Genomic DNA, 24531 nt, shown 5'->3' with positions numbered 1-24531 from the left:
TATAATAGTTAGTCTTAGAACTGTATATCTTAAACACGTCAGTCTATTTAAGCCAAGAAGACGGAACCAGCAATCAGAGCCAAGATTGTCAGCATTGGACTCGAGGCTGCAGCAGCGGCACCTTGGTAGGTGCTGATCAAGGCGGTTAGCGAAGATGAGTGGCCAGAGGACTGCACAGCGATAGACGAGCCAGCACCAGCTGTAGCTTGTGCAGTGGTGGTGTAAGCTGTCTTGGAACCGTTTTGAGTGGTGGTGATCACGGTAGTAACCTGCCCAGTAGCAACGGAGTTGGCTGGAACCACACTGCTGTAGACAGCCTTTTGACTGTTTGAGGTGATGGCGACAGCGGAGGTCTGCTGGGCAGCTTGACCCTTCGAGGTGACCAGATAAACGCTAGTGTAAACAGTCTTCGAACCGTTTTCGGAAGTGGTTACAACAACCGTGGTCTTTCCGACTGCGGAAGTCTGGATTGGGCAGACAGTGGTGTAAATGGACTGCTGACCGTTGACAGTGGTGGTAACGACGGAGGTAGTACTTGGAACTAGTTGAGAACCAGAAGCAGCTCCCACTGGGCAAACAGTGGTGTAGATAGTCTCTTGGCCGTTAACGGTGGTAGTGACGACAGAAGTAGTACTTGACTTCGAGCCTGTGATAGTTGCCACTGGGAAGACTGAGGTGAAAACAGTCTCCTTTCCGTTGATGGTGGTGGTAATCACACTGGTTGAACCTTCAGCGCTGGTGACATACGAACCCTTGGACAAAGGACATGTGGTAGTGTACACAGTCTCGATGCCGTTGATCGTCGTGGTCACTGTCGTCAGTGCTGGTGCTGCAGTAGCCTTGATACCAGTAGCAGTGGCGGAGGCTTTCAATTGGGTCGAAACCGGGAAGAAAGTAGTGTAGACAGACTCTTTGCCGCTGATGGTAGTAGTGAACACGTTAGCATAAGTCACAACAGATTCCATCTTACCAGCGGTGGTGAATGGGCAATAGGTAGTGTACTCAGAGACAACTCCGTTGATTGTCTTGGTGGTAACAGACATGGTAGTAGAAGGAGCCAAAGGAAACGAGGAAGATGTGATAAGCTGAGTGAGGGATGCGGCACCAGTTAGCTGAGAGGAACTGACAGCGGAAGAGGCACCCGAAGATTTGATTATTGCCGAGCCTGCTTGAGAAGAGGCAGTAGAAACGGTTCCTTGAGATGAGCCACTAACTGAAAAACCACCTTGAGATGAGCCACTAACTGAAAAACCGCCTTGAGATGCAGTAGCGCTAAAAGAGCCGGTCACAGAGGAGCCACCTGCAACGGAGCTACCAGCCACTGGGCAAGTCTGCGCATTGGTGGAGGTCCATTGCACATTGTTTCCGTTGCCATCAACCAAGTGGAAAACGTCGTATTGATTCCACGACAACAAGGTGTTCGCGGTAGCGCCATCAACAGCATAGACAACCATACCTGACTCCAAAATGTTACAGACCTGGCTAGTGTCCGCATCAACAGTAATTTGCAAACCGTCATTACTAGCGGTCACGGATACTTTGTCATTACCGTTTCTAAAGTAGGAAGAAACGACAATTTCGCTTTGATACTGGATGGGGACAGTGAAAGTGTAAGCAGCATTAGCCACAGAAGCGGTGGCCAATGCCAATAATCCAAAGATAGTTTTAGACACCATTTTGAACTTGGTTCTTTTCACACTAGTTCTCTGAAGTTATCATAAGTTCTCCCTACTCTTTATATGGTATTATCGAGCCCAGGAAACGATGCGGGTGTTTACCACCTGATTGCCAGCATCCGCGCCAGATCCTTGAACTCTGTCGTACTGCATTTCACCTGGTGATTTTCCTGTTGGCATCCCTGTAGGCACCAACTCTTTCCTCTTTTGGCATGAATAGACCGTATATGGAGTGGCTAGCTTTTTAGAGTGTATAGTTTCAACTTTGTTGGGAGGCACGCACCTAAATTGAAGATCTTCTTTCCCTTTGCAGGTTGTAATGTACGAAAAGGGAAAAAGTGCTCCTTTCGGGAAGCCGCTTTTCAGTTTCCTGTCTCCTGCAGTTGCCAGGAACGATCATGTAAGGTTAAATGCCGCGTATTAGCATACGACAAGCTAATATGCGGGTGCTCATGTTGACCAGGGGGCCACCAGGGGTCATAATGCCACAATGCCCCCAGGGGGCGCCGGCCCATCGTCGCAGGTCTGTGGCAACAGGGTACTCGCGTGTGTTTGATGCGATGTGGAACGCGTTAGCGAGCTGTCCTGCGGAGGTGGAGACACCTTTGCTTAAACGTCAATCATTCAGTAAAATATTTCAACAAAAGTAAACTTATTTAGTCATAATAAAAACTCACTTACAGAGTGTTGGTGGTTCTGAAGTCTTCCAAGGCAACGGCAATTCTCTTGGACATGGTCTTTTCGCCCTCTCTGACCCAGACTCTTGGGTCAAAGTACTTCTTGTTTGGACTGTCTTCTCCCGAGGGATTTCCTCCCATGAACCACTCAGGTCGATACTGAATAGATGTTCTTGTGAAATGAAGCAATGACGATTTATCAGGTATAATGTAGAGCTTTGAAGATGATCTGGAAGATCAACAGGATGGTACATTCAATTTCATCCCTGCAGTGGACTACTCCTACATCGCTTACACCGGCGAGGAGCAACTTCCCTTCTCCTGAAGACCCAGTTGCAAAGATCGTTGCTACAACGCATGTGAGTGCGCGAATAAGCAACCCAACAGGCCCTGCATAACCTGTCTAGAACATCCCCCAACCAGGGAACCTTGTACCACTTTGATGCTGTTTCTGTACGGCATGATAGGCACCTCCTTCTGAAATACGGTCTTGATTCAAGTCTTTCCGTACTCAATTCAAGTCTTTCCGTAACCAATTCGGCAGCTGCACATACAATCTGATCATCCGTGACAAAAGTTCGGTTAGAGGTACCCGACAGTACCAGTCCTATGACAGCATCTTTACGACCTGGGATAATTTCAAACCTGAACTTGCCAAAATTGAGTGTGCCATCTTGTTGTTCTTCCGGATCATCTTCAAGATCATCTTCAAAGCTCTCCCTTATACCTGATAAATCGTCATTGTCCTCAGGATCATTTTCATTTTCCTCCGCTTGGTAATCGGAGTCAAATTCTTCAAAATCTCTGTCCCTGCAGTGCTGGATTTGCGGGTTTCGCTTCCTTTCACAAGAGCATCTGTTCAGTATCGACCAGAGTGTTTCATCATTTGTCCTACCATATAAGTGGAAATACCATGTATCACTCCTATTTTGTCCATGACGTTCATAAAAGTGAGCGCCACAGAAATGGGTGGAGACAGTCAAACCAAGAGAACGACCTATGAAGGTTATCCCGTCTCTAATAGGCCGGTAGACAGTTGCAATTTGCACAGAAATACATCCGTAACGGATACGGCAATGGCCGTCCGAATCAATCAATCCTGCGAGAAAGGCTTCACGCACCACTATTTGCTCTGTTTGCATGAATAGTGGAACGCTCTTCAGACCATTTCGTTGTCCATTTTCGTAGAATTTTAATCCTTCCAGAACCTTCACAAGCGGGTTGTTTACGTTCCAATAACGTACCGCGCCATTATAGGTGTGAAGGAATCCTACTTCCCCCAAGCCCTCCTTCTGACGCTCGATTCTGAGAGTCATACCCCAAACGTCTGCATTCTTCTCAAGTCTGGTGTTCACATCATGGTCTTCAGAGTGCAAAGCGAATCTTGCTCCTTCTCTGCAACCATCACCAATCCAGAACCCTAACAACCATGCCATGGCTTCAAGCTGCCCTGCAGTAATTTTCCTTTCGAAACATTGTTCCAAGCATGGCCCAAGACAGGTATCTCTATCGATATAGGTTGTGAGATCATCGTAGAAGTAGCCGGACAAGTCGTCTGCCTCACATTGCCAATTAAAGCATCTTCCGTCGCTCCGCAGTACCATTGGCTACGGAATCGTCTCGATTTTTCCTTGATGATCTTGATAATTCGACCATCCGCTGTTTGATGATCAGCCAGCTGAGACACGTTAACGTTCCTACCTCCACGCCCCTTGGCTATCCTGATCCTCTGCTTCGTGCTCAAAATCAGTGGTTGTCTCTTGGAACATGTCATTTCGATTATGCCCCACCGAGGGATCTTGCAAGTGTGCGCGGTGCTTGGTCTTTTGTCTAATTGTGACCAAATCATGGTCACCTCTTAACACAGCCTCGACTTTTGCCGCACCTCCATTAAATGTGAGAACTTCATCGCCAACTTTGATGTCTTCAATTGGCACGGTCTTCCAGTTGGCTAGGAAAATCTTTGCACCTGGTACCAAACCACCAATGAATTTTGGATCACCGTTCATTGTTCTGTATTGCTTCATTTAACCCTGGCTGGCCGAATGAGACGAAATCAGTCGCTCTTTTATACACCACTGAGATGGTGCAATGCAGTAGTAGATTGTTTCAAAATTGGTGCTTGAGCGTCAAAATTGTTTCAAATGATCAAACAATGCCACAAGATCGTGAGAGGCAGATTGGCAGGCCATTTTGCCCTGTCACTATTTCTGTTATTCTAAGTTATCGATAATGATGAAACATCCGATTATCTCTCACTTTGATGGAAGAACCGAGAGAGTCAAATAAGCCTCGATCGTTTTGCAACATCTGATGCGGAAGCGACCTATCACTGTGCTCGCCAAGGCGTTTGGGTTTCATCGTTTTATTATTGCCCAACGTCAGGATTGAATTTGGATCGTTGCCAAGACAAAGCTGAGACACCCATGACTTTTACCCGAACATGCTCAACTGACGACCTTTGAAGCTTGCATTTCAATCACTTATCACTTAACCGACAGTTTACTTAAGCTATTCATTTGTCATAAAACTCACTTACAAAGTGTACTGCTGAATGCCTCGCGGGCAGAGTCGAAATATCGCGACCCCCCGAACTCAGTCTGCGGGACGAGATCCTTGGCTTGCTTCCTTCGTGCAGTATTGTCGTTCTTGGACACCGCATGACGTTTTCTGGTGGCATCTACCACCGAAACGGCATACGACATCGGCAAAACCTTGGGCTCTTCTTTTTCGCGATCGATCCATTGATTGATCTTCCTGGACATGTCCTCGAGATTGTCCATCCCATACTGTTTCCTAAAATTCACATCGCACATATGCATCAGTAGTTTAAGCGTGTAGTGAGCATCATTTCCCGCGTTGTGCAAAAAGGCATGCGGGATGCGGAACAACCTAAGCAGGCGCCCCAAGTTGCTGCCTTTGCTTCCATAGCACAGTCTGTAAAGCTTCTCTGTGTCCAGTACGAAGATAGGCTCTTCCTTCTCGACGTCTGCCTTCAGATCAGCCTTTTGTAGGGTGTAGTCGAGGTCTCCGTCAGCTGGGACCTTGACGCCCATTTTCCTCAACCAGCGCAAGTCTCCCTGCAAGTTGTGACCGACAAACGCTCGCGACCAGGATCTGTCTTCCGCAGTTTGAGGCGTCATGTAGTAGTCGACCAGCGCTTGCACGAACTCCACACACTCATGTAGACTCAGCACGAAGCTCTCGCCCAGTAGAAAGCAGTCCTTGAAGTCGCACACCCACTTCCTGTTTCTCAGATGCAGCGCTTCCGATATGATCAGATGATAGTTTCTCGTGAGCGGCACCAGGGGATTGATGTTTTCTCTGGGATCATAAACGGCAATACCAATTTCTGTGACAACATCATTATCGAACTCATACGCCTCAACGTCCAGCGAGAAACAAATTGTCTTTTTGGTACTCATTAGGCGGATGCTGTTTGTGAGATAATCAAAATTCGACGTACCGGGGTTTGCATAAACTGTAGGACAGTGGTTTTCCTTCACCTGCCTCAGGGCCTGGTCGTACTGTTTACGCATTTTCTTTTCGTCCTCCTGCTCTAATAGCTGTTTGTTTGCTTCCACGGTCAGTTGGACCTCCGAGGCGACCCCCAATTGCTTGCCGTCTCTTGCCTTGACTCTCTCTTGCTTCCGCACTTTTTCCCGTTTTCTCTCCTTACCTGTAGACACTTCTGGCAAAGAGCCATGCTCTGCAACCCATCGTTCCTTGACGGCATCGAGTTTTTCGTTCAGACTCCGAGCGCTGACAGCGTTCAGTTCCCGATATAGCACCTCCACATCTGCCAGGTATTTCTCGACCACATCTCTAAAGCAAGAGTGCGAATCCGCCAAGCCAGGCCACCGCAGTTTGCGCAGCTGTCCAAAATGATCAAACTCATCCACCCACGTCTTCTTCTTTCCGCCCTTATTCGGCACTGAAGAACACGCACTCTTGTACATGCCAATTCCAGTCTTCATACGATACGGAAGGCCCCTCACTCTACTGCTGATCGCGCCAGATTGCGTTCGCACCGGCACTGTACTAAAACCTGCCTCGCTATTTGGTATCTTCATGCCCCCTTCTGTAAACATTCTCACCAATGTAGCTCGCTTCATGCAACCACTCCCCCACAATAATGTAGTAACGTATACAGCACTCTCCTAGCGCCCAATTCCTGCTGATCTAAGCTCATCTTGCCTGGTGTCAGCGTCCAATTACTGACATCTCATCTGGCGACAGCTCGAAATTTTTCAAGAAATGTACGGGTGTACCCAAGCGAAACTTTACGCTGTAAAAATTTTGGTCGATGAGCTTCTTATTGGCAGTTAGTTAGTAGATCGAGCACCGTAATAGGGCATTGTTGATCCATTACTGTTCGTTTGTTAGCTTTGGGATCAGAACGTTAGATCCAGCTTCGTTGAATTTCAGGTATAGCGGTTCTGCTTGCGTTTAGTCTTTTTGAAAGAGTTGATCATGGCTGTTGAGAGTGACAGTGCAGCTGCTTCCGAAGCAAGGGCTCCCGTTGTTGAAGTCGAGGCTCAAGCTGAAGTTAAAAAGGAGCCGGTGTTGGCACCGGCTCCTTTGCCAACTAAATCGCCATGGAAAGCGGTATCGGCTGACATCCCGGTGTCTAGCATCTCGATGGAGTCGTTAGAATCGGGGAAGAAGAAGAAGAAAAACAAAGCTGGCACTCCTACTATCAGTTCTTCGACGAAGTGGGTTCCAATGAAGGCGTCAATCGTGGTTTCGAGCCCTAAGAAGGCGGGAAATGGCGCCAGAAAGGGCAACAACAAAACCACCAGTGCTGCGGGCTCCAAGAAGAAGAAGCAACAGTCGCAGCAACCTGCCAGAAGACACTCACCCAGGTCGTCCGGCGGCGATGAGGAGGCGAAAGATGAGTCGTCGAGGCACAAGGAAGGTGAAGAGCAAAGCATCGCAGACTCCAAGGCAGACGTTCAAAGCGAATACTCTACGGTCGGTGAACTGCAACCGACCGCTGGGCAAGGTGGGCGTCCAGCATATCAAAGGAGAAAACACAACCACAGCAATCAATTCCAGCATTCTGCTCATCAGCAAAACGGGTTTCAGAGAAGAAGATACCACAGCAATTACAACAATAACGACCTCTCCAGACAGCAGCGCTATATGCACTCGAAAGCCATGTCCCCCTATCAGGGACGGGTACCTCGTCCTCTGGGACACGATCCCCATCTAATAAATGGCCACATGCAGAAAGCTCCGTATATGGTCCCCATGTATCAACAGTTCTACTCGATGCAACCTATTCTGATGGCTGTCAACAGCATTGCAAGACAGATTGAATATTATTTCAGCCCAGAAAACTTAGCTAACGACAAGTACCTAAGATCCAAACTATCGAAAGAGGGTTATGCTCCACTGTCATTGGTCGCTAGGTTTTACAGAATTGTGAACATGTCGTTCGGTGGGGACCCCAGCTTGATCCTTGCCGCTTTGAGGGAGATCGTATTTAACCAAAACAGCACTGTCGACGTCTGCTACGGTACGATTGAAAATGCCGATGACGCTGGCTCAAAACAAGAAGATCATGCCATTTTGGCAAATTATTTTGTCCGTTCGAAACAATGGGAAGCACTACTGCCAGAAGAATATTCAACTGTCATCAAGATAGAGAAAATTTTGGAAAACGACGCTCTAGATGAGTTCATGATCAGCGCCGCATCCATGCAGGAAAAAGCCCCCATCGCTGAGCCACAGGAATCGCTTCCAGTGGGTGCTATACCTGAAAAGTCAGAGGAAGAATCGGAACCAACGAGCAGTGCTGGAGATCCCCAGGTAGAGGCTCAGTAATCCACCCGATGCTTTGGCACACCGCAGACTAGCTCGTAGTGATTGGACTCACCATCTCAATGCATTCTCCCAGCAGGCTTTTTTTTTTTTTTTTTTTTTTTTTTTCTTAATATTAATGTCGCCATCATTATCATCAACATTATCATAATTATCATTGAAGAATGATCTCAAAATGCTTGTAAACTAAGTCAATAAGGTTAGCATCCAAGGTCCTCATTGCCACAACATCATACCTCGGTAAGCTGATCATCATATGTAGATTTTTTGATATACAATTTTTTTTTTCTTCTCAGAACTACATGCTATTAGATTCAAGGAACTCATTCCAGCAACTCTTTGTAATAGCTCAAACTTGAGTCAGATTATTCTGGCATGCCAAGGACTTCAGTCCAGCTTCAAAATCCAATTTTTGAAATTTTATGTCGACTGCCATGTGGTCTTGCTATTTCGTACGTTAGTTAGTGCTGACCCTTGTCAGATTCAGTTTAACGCTTCTCGAAGGATAGGACGTCAGTTTGTTAAAAGCAATAACGAATTCAGTCTGACAACGGCAGAACCACCATGTCCTATGGTAGTTTACCGGACGTTATGAATACTGCAGCTAATTCCCTAGAAACAATGTTTCTCATACAAAGAGCGAGGAACAATGTAAAAGGCTGGTACTTTTACTCGTTTTCTAGTGAGCCTTTCACTGTCTCTGCCGTCGCAACTTATATCCCTCTATTGTTAGAGCAGTTTGCTAGAATAAATGGCGTTTCTGTGGATGATCATTCGGTTAAGTGCTCAACGAGTCACGACAAATGTGTGCTAGGTCTATTCAACAATTCTGTTTACATTGATACCTCTAGTTTTGCGCTATACACGTTCTCCCTTAGTGTGCTATTTCAAACTCTGTTAGTTATTACAGTTTCTGGTCTCGTTGATGTTTGGAAGACAGTGAGATTCAAGAGAAAAATTCTTCTATTCTTTGGTTTTATTGGTTCCCTATCGCTAGTCCTTTTGTCTCAACTCAGAGTCGATCAATATTACTTGCTGCCAATTCTTTGCGTCGTAGCTAATTCTAGCTACGGCGTGGTGAATGTGGTTGGGAACTCTCTTTTGCCTGTCTTTGTCTCTGATCTTATCAAAATTGATCCTGTTGAGACAGCAACTGATCCTGATGCTCTTACAAGCGCACTTAGTGGATGCGGAGCTAGCATTGGGTACTGCAGTGCTTTACTTGTGCAGATAATTTCTGTCCTGCTAGTGAGGAAGAGCGAATCTCATGATAACGTCCAATGGGCCGTATTATTTGTTGGACTCTGGTGGGTAACATGGCAGTCTCCAATGGCCTGGTTGTTGCAGGATGTGGACCCCATTCTTGCTGATGAAACTTTGAACCATGAAAGAGACGCCAATTCCGGCTTTAGGTGGCATTATATGAAATACGGCTGGAGTTCACTCTTCAAAGCCTTGAAGCACGCTAGCCTGCTAAGGGATGTGGTAATCTTTTTGATTAGCTGGTTCATTATCAGTGACTCTGTAACCACAATCAATTCTACAGCAATTCTTTTCTCCAAAACAGAGCTGAAAATGAGTACTTTGAGTTTGATCGTCATCAGCATACTGACAATGCTAAATGCCATCGTAGGCGCATATCTGATTCCGCGCCACGTTTCATCTAAGTTCAACTGGTCAGCTCAGTCAACATTGAAGTACATCATATGTTGGGCAAGTGTGATCCCTCTGTATGGTATGCTGGGTTTTATTTTTAACAATATAGGACTGAAACATCCGTTTGAAATGTACATTATGGCTGTGTGGTACGGTATCTCGTTAGGTGGTCTGTCGGCGGTTTCGCGTTCCGTATTCAGTTTGATTATTCCCAAAGGTAATGAGTCTACCTTCTTCAGTCTTTTTAGTATAACAGATAAAGGATCGTCAATCGTTGGTCCTGTGTTAGTTGGTTTTCTCACTGACAGAACACACAACATTAGGTATTCCTTTTATCTGTTGTTTGCTCTCCTAATGTTCTCCTTACCTATCATCAACATGTTAGACGTAGCCAGAGGCAAACATGAAGCCGAAGAACTCAGTCGCATTGAGAGACTAATCGAGGATGACTCGAATGACATATCGTAGAACAGCTGATCAAATATTTAGATTTACAGAACGCTTTCCCAATCTTATGCATGAATTTACTCCTTCTCAACCCTCCATATCTTTATATAACCATCGTCACCCCCAGACGCAAAAAGCTTTTTGTCAGTTGGGCTCCACACGACTGTGTTACAAGTCTTTGTAGATTTCTTATTATTCCCACTTGTTGCGGGCCTTTCAGCGACGTGAGCCGTCAAGACACCAATGATATTTCCGTTGATCCTATCCCAAATGTATATTTTCCCATCTTCTGATCCGCTAGCTATCAGTTTATCGTTATAACCAAAACATGACCGTATGATAAATTGCTCCTGTTTCTGACCAAAATACTTCTGGATCAAGATTTGCTCACGAAAATCCCAGAGCTGTAGCTCATTTGATTTTAGACTGACAAGCATAAGGGAGGCTAATGGGCTGTTGGGATCCTTGACCTGCGGGAGAGAAATGCAAGTCATCCTATTAGGGATGTTAAACCTAGAAACTCTTGGCAGTATAACTTTGTCTATAGCGACTTCATTTTTTTCAATCTTTTCATTATTTGGGAAATCTGATAAGTCGTAAACATCAATGTTTCCTTGATGGGGCATCAGAATTAGGTACTTATCATCAGCAGTTATCTTCAAATCATGAACTCTGGGAAACTGCTCCGCTGCTCCTTGGTTCACGCTGGCTATGCCGTTCGGAGAGGTAGATGTTGAGGAAGACAACTTCATTAGTATTGTTTTGCTCTTTAGGTCGTACACTACCACTTCGCGATCAGGCGATCCTACGATGAATCTCCCTTCATGCTCAGGCGTGTGAAACCAGTCACAACACCATATCCTGGGAGGTTCGCTGCTATTGTTTGACGTCGAAGGAGTACTTGCAGGTATTTGAAAAGAATCGATGGGCTGAATAATCTCAGCAACAATGGCACCTTCTACTGTTGGATTGATGAACGTGGGTTCTCCTTTTGAGTGAATATCATAAATGTTCGCCTTCTTGTTGAACGGACAGGAAACAATGTAGCGACTGTCAGGCGAAAATGAAAGATAAAGTACGCAGAGGTCTATTCCAGCCAGAACTTTGTAGACCTGAAAGTCATTCTTAACATCGTAAATCATAATTTTACGATCGGTGAGAGAATCTGCGGTGGCGCTCGCTAAATATCTGCCATTAGGGGAAAATTGTAAGAACCATATCTCGTCCACGTTTTGCACCAAAGTCTTCTCTTCTGTAAATTTAATCTGCTGGAAATTCGATGAATTGTCTTGTAATAAGTTGAACTTATGATTGAACAGGCCAGTGCTTCTTTCTCCATCTTCCCCGTCATCCATAATTAAGTTCTCTCCATCGTCTGATATGTAAAGAACATCCTGAGAGCGCTGGTATTTTATAGCTTGTTTCAATAAAGTTAAAAGTCGGTTTCGAGGCACTAAATCGTTCGGATTAATGTAATTCGAAATTTCCTCTAGTAGTAAGTCTCGGGACTTAGCAGCAGAACCCTGCCATGTGGAAGATTGCAAAATTGAGGTTTCTGGGCTTGTCAAAATTGTCGTCATGTCCTTTAATAACTTTTCTGGTGTGAATGGGGCGTCTTCATCAAGCATATCATTCCTTAGAGCGAGGAGCGAATCCCATATTTCGATAAACTTCCGCAGACAGTTGCGTAAAAATGCTACAGCCATATGAGAATCTCTTTGATCAAAAAGCAGTTCCAGAAATATTTCCTTGTTGATCAATACCATCACTTCCACTAGAGTGGTCAACTGAAGGAGTGTTTGAGAGCTAAAGTTTCTGCCTGACAATGGCACAAAATTTTCGAAAGCCTTCAGCTGTTGCTCCATTTGGTGTACCACTTTGTCCCAATCTGTCGATTCTGATACAACATTTCCATTCTTCATCGAATTCTGCTCCGTTAAATCGGAAGACGAATCGTTGCCAACCTGTAGATCCTCAATGACGTCTTGTAGACCTAAAGATCCATATTTCAAAGGTAGCTGTGATAGCAATTGAAGAGTGATACTTTCAAAGTTCCCTCGGCGTATGATATTGAACAACTTTTGAACTACAGTGGATTCGACCTGTATTCCTCCAGTCTCTTCTTGCAATGCTTGTGCGGAAAAATTGTAGCCGAGCTCTTTTAATGCGTGAATCAGCAGCTTCACTAATTGCTCCCTATCAAACATATCTAAATTATCCTGCTCCGAAGGTCCACTCAAGTATGGTTTCCCATTGGCAGGTATTGTCCGTGTTCTTTTCCTCTTACCTGTGTATAATGGCATGAATACTTCGCTAGACTCTGAATCCAAAGGAGAGCCAAAAGTCAAGGGCATTATCAGCAGCTTCTTCAGAGTTTCTAAGCCAACTAATTCTATATATCGGTTAGCTTTAGGCCAAGTTTTTGGACCTTCCAAATGTTATAGCTTTAAGGGTCGCTACAAGGAGCGAATGCGCGACCGAGATTATATAATGAGCGGTTGTGCGACGCAACGGCAACTGAGTGAGCTTATCTGGGAGAAACTAAACGTGGAGCTCACCGTGTGGTGCATGAGACCTACAGAGCTGAGAAGCTGACACTCTCTCAAGTTTTCGAATATGGCTCGGGGCCTGGAGACCCTATGGCCATCGGGCTCAAGGCTATAGACGATGAGTTTTTGGAATGGTATAAAAACGTTTACCTGATAACTCCACATTTGATTCCTTCGGCTGATGTTTAGATAGAGAGTATTTGGCTGAAATCTTTATCCTTTATTGTGTTCACACTTTGGAGAAATCTAAGTATCAGCTTGCTGTTTGTGCTCAAAATCAGTGGTTGTCTCTTGGAGCATGTCATTTCGATTATGCCCCAAGGTTTTCCCACCGAGGGATCTTGCAGGTGTGCGTAGTGGTTGGTCTTTTGTTGAATTGTGACCAAATCATGGTCACCTCTTAACACAGCCTCGACTTTTGCCGCCATTAGATGTGAGAACTTCATCACCAACTTTGATGTTTTCTATTGGCACGGTCTTCCAGTTGGCTAGGAAAACCTTTGTACCTGGTACCAAACCACCAATGAGTTCTGGATCACCGTTCATTGGTCTGCATTGAGACGAAATCAGTCGCTCTTTTACACACCACAGGGATGGTGCAAATGTAGTGGTACGTTGTTTCAAAATTGGTGCAGAGCTTGAGCGTCAAAATGGTTTCAAATGATCAAACAATGCCACAAGATCGTGAGGGGCAGATTGCCAGGCCATTTTGCCCTGTCACTATTTGTGCTATTCTAAGTTATCGATAATGATGAAACATCCGATTATCTCTCACTTTGATGGAAGAACCGGGGGAGCCAGTCAAGCCTCGATCGTTCGCAATATCTGTGACAGCTTGAAACAGCACACAGCATCTCGGTAGCGAACTCTGTCGATGTTCCTGGATGCCTTTGAAGTTTCGCCTTCAACATCTGGATCCGAGCAATATGAAACGATGCCAAGACAAAGCAGACACGGCCTTCGCTCTCGAACGTGCGACCGTGGGCACACAGCGCGGCTAATCAACAAGAGCATATAACTCCTGATAAAATTACACATTTATGAGACGATTAAACGAGACGACTTGGGACGAACTGTAGAATTCTTGGCCGTACATCTGCTTCTCAGAAGAGTCTTATAGAATCCGGTAATCAAGCCACAAGAGCACACAGAGCTGCACCGACACCGGAGCCATCCTTGGCGATGCGCAAATGCACCTTCCGTTCTCCCTCAGATCCGATGGGACTCAGGGACAATGCATGTCTCAACATGGATCTGAAACCTGGGTAGTATTCTACCACGGATCCGTCACAGCCGATCTCAACCTCACCGTGATATCTTTTGTTGAGGGCTCCGGTCTTTATTAAGATGGCGGCGATGGGAACGGCTGCCAGATAAGCTGATCTGCGGGAAATGGCACGAACCAGCTTTTGAATCTCGACTCGCTCGCTGGGTGTGGTTGGGAGCCGCAAACTTTGCAAAAGTGAAAGCTCCGTTTCACGCAGTCCAGTGGAGTCATCAATTTCGATGTGGGAGAGCACCTCGCTTGATAATTCAAATGGAGTTCTCAGACGGTGTGGGAGATTGGCGTAGGTTCGGTATTGATTCAAAATCAGGCCCATGGAATGCAAGTCCACCAGAATATTTCTTAGCAATTCACCGAGGAACATACCAGAAACGCGCTTTTCGAATAGATGGAATCCAGGATTGGCAGAGAGTTTCTGGTCAATCTCTACGTCATATTTGGTCGTAGGTAGATGCTTTAATTCATTATCAAAAGAGCCCCATTCTGTATTTATCACCATGTGGGTTTTGCCTTCCCGCAGTAATGCAGTCTTCACTTCTTCGGGCAGCTTGGTAATGTTCTGTATCTCTTCCATGTAGCAGCCGTTGGTCCCAGTTCCAAAGATGCAACCGATAACCGGCTCTGAGATCTCACCAGAAGAGAGAGAGTCAGCGCTACCTGAAGAGTAGCAATGGGATAAAAATGTTCCGACTGTGTCATTGGTTAGAGCCACTACATTGATCATATTCAAGTTTACTGCATTCAATTGCTCCTGGTACAGCTGAACCACATCTTTTCCGATGGTGTCTTTAATTTTGAAACCTTTTGTCCATCTAATCAAGGTACCAGAACCTAGCGACTTTTGGTCGACAGGATACGAGAAGGTAAATCCCATTTTCAATGGTTTCGCAGTGTCCTTGGCATGTTCCTCCAGCAGCTCGGGATGATATTTCTTCATGAAGGCGACAGTGCGGCGTGCAAGATAACTGAATAAGTCTCGACTGGACACTGTCTCGTCTTCGAGCAATTCTTCAGGAATCTTGGACTTCATCTGCTGGAGCGTAAAAGAGCAATCACCGCTCAGGTCCACGGAACATACCCTGAAATTGGTGCCCCCGAGGTCAGCTGCAAGTAGCACACCTTTTTCAGTCCCGTTTGGCTTCCCGGTGACAAATGATGGGATCATAGGCAGACCCTTTGATGTTTCTTCGCTCTGGCCCGCTTCCAATGGCTGCAAGCCTTTTTCCATAGACTCTATGAAATACTCTGTCAGTTCCTTCAATTTAGTGGCATCAATAGTAAACTCTTCACAAATTTCATCAACTTTCTCACTCAGAGCTCTAGCAGTGGCCTTGTGGAAATCATCGAACGACATCCTTGTAAATGTTGCTAGAGAGGTAGAACTTATTTACGATTACAGGCTACAATTTCGTGCTAATTCGCTTCAATCGACGGAATTAGCTGAATAAATATGTAACAATTGACCAAGGGGTGAAATGATCAACGACATGCTGTCTCCTATAATTTGCCATTTGTCGCTCACAACATTCACATTGTAACCCCCTGCATTCGCTCACACCGGAACAATATAGGAGCGGAAAAACACAACGGAATAATTGCGGATTAAGTGCGGAATAATTAGGGAATAATTGCGGAGAAATTACGTCATTTAAAGATGATGTTCTGTCGTTGAAAGCGACCTTGAGATGCGCCAGCAAAGGTCACGAGGCCGAGAGCACTCTACCGCTAAACGATTCATACTGAAGACTTACTTGCATGATTGGGTTGAGACGAATATCACTGTAGAGGCAGCCGCTGACGGACAATTGCGATGTTCAGAATAGCGAAAAATCTAGTCAAGACGTTGGAACAGAGCGTCCAAGAGACATTGTCCCTTTCTCAGAGCTCAAGTCAGTTGGATGCTTTCTTTCAGTCAATCCCACCAAATCTATTGTTACCTCAGACACATTCTCATTCGCAGCAGGACCAAGAGCAACCGCAACATTCCGTAGAACAACATCACCATCCCCGCCGCTTCAACGAAGTTGTTTCGGGTCTGCGAGTTGTATACGTGAGCGAAACCCAACGGCAACTTCAATCGTACTTTGATTATATTGTAGGGATCAATGACGACGCTATACCACTGATAAGCAATCAGCATGGCTATTTCTACCCGGATTATAATCAAATAACACAGATCTTCAACGCCCATAATAACAACACGATAAAGCTGAATATCTGGTCCGCCAAGGGCGGCATTTTTAGGGACGAGTACATTTCAGTGGTCTCTAAAGACGGAACAAATCTGGAAGACGTTTCGCTATCTTCAAACTCAATGAGGGAATCGGAACATGTTTTCCAGCCTCTGGGATTCAAGGTGCAATGGACACCTTTAATCGCGTCTACTTTCACCTATCACGTCCTGAACATCAATCTTGAGAGAGGCCCCGCTGCGCTGGCAGGCTTGATACCAGACGAAGATTACATCATAGGGTGCCAGGACGGGCTGCTGGCCACGGGAGGCGAGACCCTATTGCAGGATATTGTGAGGTCGCGTGCCAACCATGACCTTTCACTTTACGTTTACAACGTGGTCCACGACTGTGTTAGGCCTATAACCGTCCATATCGGAGGCGATGGGAGGCTGGGGTGCAACGTGGGATATGGATTTCTGCACCGGATTCCCACTGTGATAAAACCGAACCATGAGCATGGTCCACTGGAACCTTCAAGCCCAGCGGCGGATTTGGAACCTGTTTCAAGCTCCACTTTTGTCCCCAGCTCGCTAGTGGCTCCGGCGTCCGCCAAAAAGACCGGTACTAAAGGCAAGAAAAAGCATTCTGGAGCGCCGCCAAAAGATGCCCTGATGAGTGACTATTTCAGTGAGGGCAAGGATGAATCTGCAGTGTCGACAATGCAGCACAATGGCGATGAATCTGCAGTTCCCCCACCACCCTCCTAAAACCGAACAGAACCATGAGAAGAAAATCTCGCTCGGCTTGACAAACGAAAGATGAGGTACTCTTAAATGTTACGGACCACACGATGGTGGTCCCGAGCTTCTCAAGCTACACTGCTTCCGATATCTGGATTTCTAATCATTAATGTATTTACTGTCATCGTATGTGCTAATTTCACGTGACCCATTTGCTCTTTCAGTTAGTGGACAGCGTGTTCTGTCTGAGACGCGTATACAAATGTATAAAGGACGATTACTTTGCACTATATAGGGATCCTTAACATTGCAACTTATCGGTGACGCTTCAAGGACTTCCTCTGTTATTGCAAGTGTTAAGGGAAACAGCTCATAAAGTCACACTGGTACTGATATGTTGTTAGACAAGAAGACTGTTTTTCATTTTGCCACCCTCTTGGCATCTGCGTTGGGAGTCGCGGCACAAGAAGGAGCCGTTGCTCCAGAAGACTCAGCTGTGGTCAAGCTTACGTCTGAAACCTTTGAGGACTTCATCAAAGAGAATCCTTTGGCTTTGGTGGAGTTTTTCGCGCCATGGTGTGGTCACTGTAAAACGCTGGGTCCTCAGTTTGTAAAGGCTGCTGACGCTTTGCAGGACAAAGGCATACCTTTGGCTCAAGTGGACTGTACGGAGCAACAGGAACTCTGTATGGCCCAGGGGATCAGAGGTTATCCTTCATTGAAGACTTTCAGGGATCATGATGTGGAGAATCCAAAAGACTACGAGGGTGCAAGATCTGCCGAGGCAATTATAAACTACATGCTGAAACAGACTTTACCTGTAGTACAGGTTTTTGACTCTGAAGAGCCATTGAAGGAATTCTTGGCAAACGCTACTCTTCCTGTCATCATTTCAAATGGCGCAGCGGCATTAAACGAAACTTTCTACCAAACTGCAAACAAGTATTCAGATGAATATTCTTTTGTCACTTATCCTGGGTCCAAGTCTGAGCTATCTTTGCAATTGCCTGGTGTCCCCGAGCCAATTGTTTACAACGGCGATGTCAAGAAGATTGAAGACTCACCTGAGGTCTTGGAAAATTGGCTCAAGGTCGAAGCTCTTCCATACTTCGGTGAAGTTAACGGTGACACGTTCGCTTCCTACATGGAGAGTGGTCTGCCCTTGGCTTACTTCTTCTATACTAACGAAGATGAGTTGAAGGAATTCACTCCATTTTTTACCGAATTGGCTAAAAAACACCGTGGTAAGCTGAACTTCGCCGGTTTGGATTCAAGAAAATTTGGTAGACACGCTGAAAGCTTGAACATGCGCCAACAATTCCCATTGTTCGCTATCCACAACATTACTAGTAACTTGAAGTATGGGCTCCCACAATTAGCTGAGGAAGAATTCGAGAAGTTAACTGATGCCGTGAAATTGGAAACCAAGCATATTAAAACATTGGTCAGTGACCTACTCTCTGGTAAAGCCGAGCCTATTGTAAAATCTGAAGACATTCCTGAAGTCCAAGAATCAAATGTATACAAGATTGTCGGTAAGACCCATGATGACTTGGTCAAGAACAACAAGAAGGATGTTTTAGTCAAGTACTATGCCCCATGGTGTGGTCACTGCAAGAGATTGGCTCCAATCTATGAGGAGTTGGCTGATATCTTAGCCGCTGAGAATGACTTCATCATCGGTGAAGTCGATGCTACTCTAAATGATATCCAGGACGTTGTGATCGAAGGTTACCCAACGATCATTCTTTACCCTGCAGGTAAGAATGCCGAACCAGTCGTGTTTAACTCCCAAAGAGACCTGGATTCTTTCCTAGCCTTTATTGAGGAGAATGCTGGCAACAAGATCGATACTAAGTCTGTTCGTGAGGCCTACGAGAAAGAGCAGGCCAAGAAGGAGGAGGTCCAGGCGGAAGATGAGGGTACTGAGCATGACGAATTGTGAAGTCCTCGAGCCTGTACTGCTTCGTTTTCAAGTCCTTGGAACCAGCTTTGATGGCTACATACATCTGGATCTAGTATATACAAAAGTTGTAGGTTTCCAAACCATCTTCAAAGTCTCTTTAGTCTTCAAGTGTTGAACGGTACACCCGTGCACCGCGCATTTTCGCAAGCTTAATGTTTAATAAGTAGTGGCAAAAGGTTTCTACGGTAAAACCAATTCAAACATAATTGACCACATTCAAATTCGTATAGCCCTATGGCGTTGTACACACCACCTGGGAAGTCTCCGGCACGACCAGCTGCTGGTGAAAGAGCGAATGATAAGAGGGAAGATACTGAGGATGACCTCAACAAGTTCTACGTGCGACCCAGTATCGGTCTTAGGCTTTGGGGACCACTAGTTCCTGCGTCAGATAATAAAGCTGGGCTCTGGACACTGATTGGCATACAGAGTGCTATTGGATTGCTATGCATGTACAGAATCAAAAGGTTACGTGCTTCGTTGAAAACAGTCCGGAAAGATATAGCGGATTTCCCAAGTTTAAATCGATTCTCTACAACTCATGGTGAACTGCTAATCTCGCCAGTCGCGATAACACCGAGCAAAGCTACGTCCATGTCCGTCAAAAAGGGCGTTCAAAAGGCATCCTATAGTGGTGCAGCATTTGGAGCCTCTTCATTTTTCAAAAGTTCAAGCCAAGAAGGCGGCTCCGGGGGGAGGTTTGGCCGCTTCAGCACCTTCCGCCAAGTGATATATCTTCTTACTGGCACGCTTTTATTGTCGCAATCCCTTCTCGAAATATGTCGATTGAAACTTCTAAAATATGATCCCTGGTGTGAAGAAGCCAAAAGTGTTCGTGACAAGAAATTTTTCAACGATATAATACGTTTCTACCACGAGGGCATTGATCCTACGAAAGTTAGAGTTAAAGATGCATCTAGCGGTAATGTCATGCCTACAAATATTCCCGAGGTGAAGCAAAGTGTAGCCCTTGTAAGGGCCCAATCGGAGGCTGAAAACCCAATAATCAAGTGGTACGGTCCCCTGGAGTACAAGCCAATGTCTTTCTCTGAATATCTGGACAAGTTGGAGTATCATCTTGATATGCTCGTTTTCTTGCAGGAGAAGAGAAAGCTGAAAAAGGGATCTGTCGAAGTCATGCAGAAGATTTCACATTCAAGCACTGAGGCGGAACAATTAGCGACCAAGAATCGGGAACTCCGGAAGAAAGCCTATGAACTGGTCTCTGATGCTCCAAAGGGAAGTATTCCAAGAAGAGATAGAACGCTGACGTATCCTGCAAGGGGCATCTTGATGGATGCAGACTGCGAGACCCCAGAAGACTTTGATCTCCAGGAAATATGGAAGTTATACGATCCGTGGATGAGCCTTGCCCTCGAAACATCTCTCAGTATTAAGTTCCTGCCCACTATCACGGCCCCAGTCGAGGCTGGTGATCATAGTTCAGATGAACTGCGGGAATCGATTGATGAACCTGAAAGCAGCACAAAATGAAGCGATTCCAAGACAGATACAGCCCTCATAGCTTTGACAGATCGCTTCTATCTGTTCGATATCGTATAACTTGATATTTAAATAACTTGCATTCGACAACCTGAAGGTGCCTAGTCAAAGGTCGAATTATTGGTGCTATATACAAAGCAACTCGCTATTGCATTCGATTCAAGTTATCCGGGACGAGATGCGCTCGCTGTTGATAGCTCTACTGGGCTTTTGGTTGGAAATTGCTGCGGTGAGGGCTATTTTCATTGAGGACGCTTTCGAAACCGATTGGCAACTACAAAATATCGGTATCTACAATTGTGTTCTAAAAAATCAAGAGCAGGGTTCCTTCATAGTGCTATCTGATTTTGGATCGAAGACTCTTTTATCTTATGTTAACGAAACCGATGGGCAGCTGTTGTCTAGACATGTGCTAGATCTTCAAGCTACCGATGCCATGATGACTGCAGACCGGAAACATATTGTATTGAAAACAGTCGAGAACGAGTTCATGGCTTTTGACAGCTATTCGGGATTGCTTAAAAACGACTTAGACTTCCCCGCCAGTGAATTCCGTTCGGGATGCAAGCCTGATTTATCCAATATTAAGCTGATTGACGGAACCGTTCAGGTTCTAGATTCAGAGACGGGATTGTTGATATTTGAGAGCGATCTACCTCCCAAGTTTGAATCTATTGCTTTCATTGAGACTGACTATGTCTCAGAACTGCAACTGCTGGTCCACACCACTGATGATGAGTATTTTTTCCAGCTGATGAAAAATAATACGATGGAAAGATCATGGATTAGGGACGAATCGAATCACGACATTGTTGCTCACACCTTTATAGATATCGGCGACAGTAATCTTGACGTGGTATCTGAAGAAATTTTGAAGGAAAATAGCTTTCCAAATGCATGGCAGGCCTACGTGTTTAGAGTCACAACCAATTGGAATAGACTCAGGGACAGCTTTAGGGAATCTGGCTATTCGGTCGGAAAATTCTTAACCAAATTATTTAAGCTGGACAGTGCATCTTTAACCGCTGGTCAAGATGCAAACTTGATTGGTGTGAAATATCTGGTGGTAGCTACAAAGTATGGTGTGATTCAGGCCTTGGACATACAAGATGGTAAGAAAATTTGGAATTTTGATTCTGGATTGAAGAACATTTTACTAGTCGAATACATTAGTGATTCTCACGAGCTATTGGTTTTTGCCGAAGAGGGCTCCTACTTTATCTACAGAATTGAAGATGGGAAAGTACCCGTTTTGAGGGAAGAACGTAGCGTTGGTCAAAAAAGTGTAAAGTCCGTGTCTCTTCTGGATTCAAGGGAGCTGTTTATCGAGTTCCTCGACGGTGAGAAGAAAGTCGTCACTTTTAAAAGGGGTTCCGACCACCCAAGAACATTTATTTGCAATCACGATTCCAAGGGTGTTTATGGCCACGCAATTGATGCAAATCAAAGCTTAGAGGATACCTGGATAATCAAGTTCCCTGAGTTTGAGGACCTGGCTGCTTTTGCAGGTAGGAAGGAGGCCCCAATTGTTACGCTAGGTCAAACCCTCGGTAATAGGACTGTGTTGTACAAATACTTGTATCCAAACATGGCAAGTTATATCACGGTGAATAAGCAAACGTCCACGATGTACGTCAACCTTATTGACACGATAACTGGCGAGCTTTTGTACTCCCAGATGCATGAGGACAAAATAGATGCCGATCAGCCTATAAACATGGTCTTCGGGGAATACTGGTTTGTCTACTCATATTTCAGCACCGAGCCAGTCCCAGAGCAAAAATTGGTGACGGTAGAACTATACGAATCGTTAGAAGCGAATGAAAGAATATCCACTGATAGTGAGCAGATCAATCCGCTCAGAAGCCATCACAAACCTGCGGTCATATCGAAGGCTTATTTTTTCCCAGAGATCATTCAAAGAATGTCGCTTTCGCAGACCATCTTTGGCATCACATCGAAGACCATTATTCTCGAGCTAAAGAACGGCCAGATAACATTTTTATCGAAAGATATCCTGAGTGCACGACGTGTCGAAGAGTCCAAGATGACGAACGACGACAAGAAGGAATTCATGGCTATGCCTTACATTAGCATGATCCCATTGAACGATCATTTCGTCATATCGCATTCAAGAACTTTGCTACTGGGTGATAATGCAAAGTTAGTGTCAACTGCAACAAACCTGGAGTCTACAAGTGTAGTATGCGACATCGGCCATGACATTTTCTGCAGTAAGATTTATCCCTCAGGCCAGTTCGACATCATGAGCCCCAGCTTCGAAAAGGGCAAGCTGATAGCGACAATAGCTATTTTGGTCATAGTCTGCTACTTCTTGCGACCTTCAGTTGAAGCTGCAAAACTCAAGAGATCATGGTTGGTCAGGTAATTTTTGCATCGCATCAAAATCATACATAGAAGACTATAGGTTGAAATTCAAAGTCATATACGAAGCTCAATGCTAAATACCCAATTCCTCGAATGGAAGCTTCCCAGAAGATGATTTTTTAATTGCAATCCGTTTTTTCCAAATTTCATAAGTCTGGGATCTTCCCACTGGCAGAGCTTGAATATTGTTAAACTTCAGCAGTATTGAAGCGACAACGTCCAAGCAATTGGTGCGGAATTGGCTCAGACCTACCGCATATAGAATCCATTATGTTTTTATACTATTGGTTTATAGCTTTCTTGGCAGGCTTGACTGCCGCAGGCTCGCTCAAAGAGCTGCAGATTGGCGTTACCAAAAGGATCCCGCAGGATCAATGCCATATCAAGGCCAAAGCTGGTCACACTGTGGAAGTCCACTACACTGGTTACTTGAGAGATAGTCTGGAGAAGTTTGACTCAAGTTATGGAAGAGGAGTGCCCATTTCGTTCAAGCTCGGGAGCGGCCAAGTTATCAAGGGCTGGGACCAGGGCCTGCTAGGAATGTGCATAGGAGAGGAACGTAAGATACAAATCCCCAGCGACTTAGCATATGGCGAGAGAGGTATTCCTGGCGTCATACCAAAAAACGCCGATATGATCTTCGATGTGAAGTTAGTTAGTATAAGCTAAGCTACGCTGTTCTGTGACATTGTTATATAATGCTTTAAAAGTGATACTGCGGATTAAAGATGTGCTGTTCGTTATGGCTTTCGATTTATACGATCAAAAAGTACGCTGTAAAATAGTTCACTTTGTATGTTATCCAGATATCATGTACAAATCTGGAATACTGGACGTTGCGTTTCGAACATTGATGCAGCCGCTTCATAATGGCCTAGCCGACGCCTATAAGGCATTCTGCGCTGATGACAAGCTTCATTTCAAGATAGTGTACAACACTCAAGTTATACCGAAACCCGAGGTTCTTTTAGTCCTCGATTCTTCGTTCAATCCTCCCCATTGGGGTCATCATGCCCTGATTGAAAAAGGTTTGCGACTCTACGATGGAAGGTCTACCCAGGTCCTTCTGCTGTTAGCTGTTAATAACGCTGACAAGGCAGCAGCTCCTGCTTCGTTCGATAAGCGTATGGAAATGATGTGTCTAATGGCAGACCTGCTGCATAAAAATGGCTCTGCAGTTTCTGTAGGGATTACAGATTATGCTAAATATGTCGACAAGGATATTATTCTAAGGAAGCATTATAAAGACGCCCGGACAATATCCTTCCTAGTGGGATTCGATACGATTGTGAGAATATTCGCTCCCAAGTATTACTATCCAAGACTTCCCTCTGAGGCTTTGGAAAGCTTCATGGCTTCTACCGAGCTGTGTTGCCTAACGCGGGAGGGCAATCACAACCTTGAGGAGCAGATGAAGTACTCTTCAGATATCTCAAATGGCGTGTATGAACCTAATATACCAAAGTCCTGGGGCGCGAAAATCCATATGATGGAAAATGACAAGATATTTGAATCTATTTCCTCTTCGGCTATACGTAAAGCGATTGCGGAAGGCCAAACCTCGGAGAAGTTGAGCAAACTACTGCCCTTGCCAATTGTGGATTACATACTTTCATCGAAGGACCAAATGTTTTAGTACAGTGA

At 45.2% G+C, this 24531-nt stretch overlaps 13 protein-coding genes across 13 annotated transcripts; 8 read left to right on the top strand and 5 right to left on the bottom strand.

Moving 5' to 3' along the window:
- Positions 1-47: 47 nt before the first annotated feature.
- HG536_0B00560 (uncharacterized protein) lies at positions 48-1676 on the bottom strand (the record flags this gene model as incomplete). Its single annotated transcript, XM_037281975.1, has 1 exon — positions 48-1676. The coding sequence occupies one exon, from the start codon at positions 1674-1676 to the stop codon at positions 48-50; it is 1629 nt and encodes a 542-aa protein (XP_037137870.1).
- Positions 1677-2613: 937 nt separating this feature from the next.
- On the bottom strand, positions 2614-3957 carry HG536_0B00550 (uncharacterized protein; the record flags this gene model as incomplete). Its single annotated transcript, XM_037281974.1, has 1 exon — positions 2614-3957. The coding sequence occupies one exon, from the start codon at positions 3955-3957 to the stop codon at positions 2614-2616; it is 1344 nt and encodes a 447-aa protein (XP_037137869.1).
- Positions 3958-4884: 927 nt separating this feature from the next.
- On the bottom strand, positions 4885-6468 carry GFD2 (Gfd2p; the record flags this gene model as incomplete). Its single annotated transcript, XM_037281973.1, has 1 exon — positions 4885-6468. The coding sequence occupies one exon, from the start codon at positions 6466-6468 to the stop codon at positions 4885-4887; it is 1584 nt and encodes a 527-aa protein (XP_037137868.1).
- A 358-nt stretch (positions 6469-6826) lies between these two features.
- Positions 6827-8182, top strand: SRO9 (Sro9p; the record flags this gene model as incomplete). The annotated part of the gene is made up of 1 exon (XM_037281972.1): positions 6827-8182. One exon carries the CDS (start codon positions 6827-6829, stop codon positions 8180-8182), a length of 1356 nt encoding a protein of 451 aa, XP_037137867.1.
- Positions 8183-8743: 561 nt separating this feature from the next.
- On the top strand, positions 8744-10303 carry ATG22 (Atg22p; the record flags this gene model as incomplete). The annotated part of the gene is made up of 1 exon (XM_037281971.1): positions 8744-10303. The coding sequence occupies one exon, from the start codon at positions 8744-8746 to the stop codon at positions 10301-10303; it is 1560 nt and encodes a 519-aa protein (XP_037137866.1).
- Positions 10304-10359: 56 nt separating this feature from the next.
- Positions 10360-12636, bottom strand: GID7 (glucose-induced degradation complex subunit GID7; the record flags this gene model as incomplete). The annotated part of the gene is made up of 1 exon (XM_037281970.1): positions 10360-12636. The coding sequence occupies one exon, from the start codon at positions 12634-12636 to the stop codon at positions 10360-10362; it is 2277 nt and encodes a 758-aa protein (XP_037137865.1).
- A 1325-nt stretch (positions 12637-13961) lies between these two features.
- Positions 13962-15470, bottom strand: HG536_0B00500 (uncharacterized protein; the record flags this gene model as incomplete). The annotated part of the gene is made up of 1 exon (XM_037281969.1): positions 13962-15470. One exon carries the CDS (start codon positions 15468-15470, stop codon positions 13962-13964), a length of 1509 nt encoding a protein of 502 aa, XP_037137864.1.
- A 456-nt stretch (positions 15471-15926) lies between these two features.
- Positions 15927-17057, top strand: GRH1 (Grh1p; the record flags this gene model as incomplete). Its single annotated transcript, XM_037281968.1, has 1 exon — positions 15927-17057. One exon carries the CDS (start codon positions 15927-15929, stop codon positions 17055-17057), a length of 1131 nt encoding a protein of 376 aa, XP_037137863.1.
- A 367-nt stretch (positions 17058-17424) lies between these two features.
- HG536_0B00480 (uncharacterized protein) lies at positions 17425-18975 on the top strand (the record flags this gene model as incomplete). Its single annotated transcript, XM_037281967.1, has 1 exon — positions 17425-18975. One exon carries the CDS (start codon positions 17425-17427, stop codon positions 18973-18975), a length of 1551 nt encoding a protein of 516 aa, XP_037137862.1.
- A 255-nt stretch (positions 18976-19230) lies between these two features.
- MGR1 (Mgr1p) lies at positions 19231-20490 on the top strand (the record flags this gene model as incomplete). The annotated part of the gene is made up of 1 exon (XM_037281966.1): positions 19231-20490. The coding sequence occupies one exon, from the start codon at positions 19231-19233 to the stop codon at positions 20488-20490; it is 1260 nt and encodes a 419-aa protein (XP_037137861.1).
- Positions 20491-20677: 187 nt separating this feature from the next.
- On the top strand, positions 20678-22888 carry EMC1 (Emc1p; the record flags this gene model as incomplete). The annotated part of the gene is made up of 1 exon (XM_037281965.1): positions 20678-22888. The coding sequence occupies one exon, from the start codon at positions 20678-20680 to the stop codon at positions 22886-22888; it is 2211 nt and encodes a 736-aa protein (XP_037137860.1).
- A 269-nt stretch (positions 22889-23157) lies between these two features.
- FPR2 (peptidylprolyl isomerase family protein FPR2) lies at positions 23158-23556 on the top strand (the record flags this gene model as incomplete). The annotated part of the gene is made up of 1 exon (XM_037281964.1): positions 23158-23556. The coding sequence occupies one exon, from the start codon at positions 23158-23160 to the stop codon at positions 23554-23556; it is 399 nt and encodes a 132-aa protein (XP_037137859.1).
- A 73-nt stretch (positions 23557-23629) lies between these two features.
- Positions 23630-24523, top strand: POF1 (nicotinamide-nucleotide adenylyltransferase; the record flags this gene model as incomplete). The annotated part of the gene is made up of 1 exon (XM_037281963.1): positions 23630-24523. One exon carries the CDS (start codon positions 23630-23632, stop codon positions 24521-24523), a length of 894 nt encoding a protein of 297 aa, XP_037137858.1.
- Positions 24524-24531: the final 8 nt, after the last annotated feature.

This window comes from Torulaspora globosa, chromosome 2 (assembly GCF_014133895.1).
Source record: "Torulaspora globosa chromosome 2, complete sequence".
NCBI lineage: Eukaryota > Fungi > Ascomycota > Saccharomycetes > Saccharomycetales > Saccharomycetaceae > Torulaspora > Torulaspora globosa.
Note: the sequence above shows the minus strand (reverse complement) of the source record. Positions and strands in the feature narration are given on the sequence as shown.